The sequence below is a fragment of the Penaeus monodon genome, chromosome 23 (genome assembly GCF_015228065.2).
Source record: "Penaeus monodon isolate SGIC_2016 chromosome 23, NSTDA_Pmon_1, whole genome shotgun sequence".
Taxonomy (NCBI): Eukaryota; Metazoa; Arthropoda; class Malacostraca; order Decapoda; family Penaeidae; genus Penaeus; species Penaeus monodon.
In genome coordinates, this window is record NC_051408.1 from 35761943 (window position 1) to 35762737 (window position 795).

The 795-nt window shown below is 37.2% G+C and overlaps 1 protein-coding gene across 1 annotated transcript in view; it reads right to left on the bottom strand.

Annotated features, from left to right (window-relative positions):
* LOC119587964 (adenylyl cyclase-associated protein 1-like) overlaps nucleotides 1-795 on the bottom strand; it is a gene marked incomplete at its 5' end in the record, with an annotated part of 6943 nt that overhangs the window by 339 nt on the left and 5809 nt on the right. Inside the window, 5 exon segments of the mRNA XM_037936678.1 lie at nucleotides 186-232; nucleotides 235-273; nucleotides 276-291; nucleotides 467-642; nucleotides 645-720. Coding sequence (XP_037792606.1) covers nucleotides 186-232; nucleotides 235-273; nucleotides 276-291; nucleotides 467-642; nucleotides 645-720 — 354 coding nt within the window.

Below are 795 nucleotides of genomic sequence, written 5' to 3' on the forward strand. Positions count from 1 at the left end.
TACATTCACTTCTAATTTATCATTACATTCTTAGCTGAATGTAATTCAGAACAGTATCCTGTAGACTGGTAGTTATTAACTGCTCTACAAATTAGTTTACTAGACTATATAATTACTAACTTAAATATAAAGTTAATGGAGGTACTATTGGGAATACATGACAAATGAATTAACCAATATCTTACCTGGACCTTGCACGACTGACAATTGACAACCTCCGCGAAGCCCACCGGTTATCAAATACTACAGCAGACTTCTTACAGGAGTCTAATTGACTGAATTAACTTTACCCTATGGAGAGCCCAAAAAATTATAAATGTTTTCCAGATACAAGAACCATGAACTTTAAATGATGAATGTTATCTTCTATTACTATAAAGATACAGTATCAACATATAAAAGCATAACAGTAACTGAAAAATACTGTCAAAGTTAAAAAACAAACAAATATCAAGAGAGAGCCTACCTTAACTTGAACCACTGTGTTCTGGCACTTGAAGATGTACACAGAATGATCCATCCTAGCATTATCGACCACAAGACTTGGTTTGTCTTTCTGGTATTCCAAAAACCACTTCTTCCCTTCAAGAGCAAACTTGGGAGGGCGTTCCGGTGACTTCGCGAGTGGGGCACGGACAGGGGTGTCTCGGTCTGCTTGACGAATGGTTTTGGTCCCTCACGCAGACTGGGGTTTTTGTGGGTTTTCTGTTCATCTCTAACCTGGAAAAAAGTTGGAAATTTGCATTGTTAACTTTTCGTTACATTTACTTCTCTTTCTCTTCTTCGTTCTTTAGG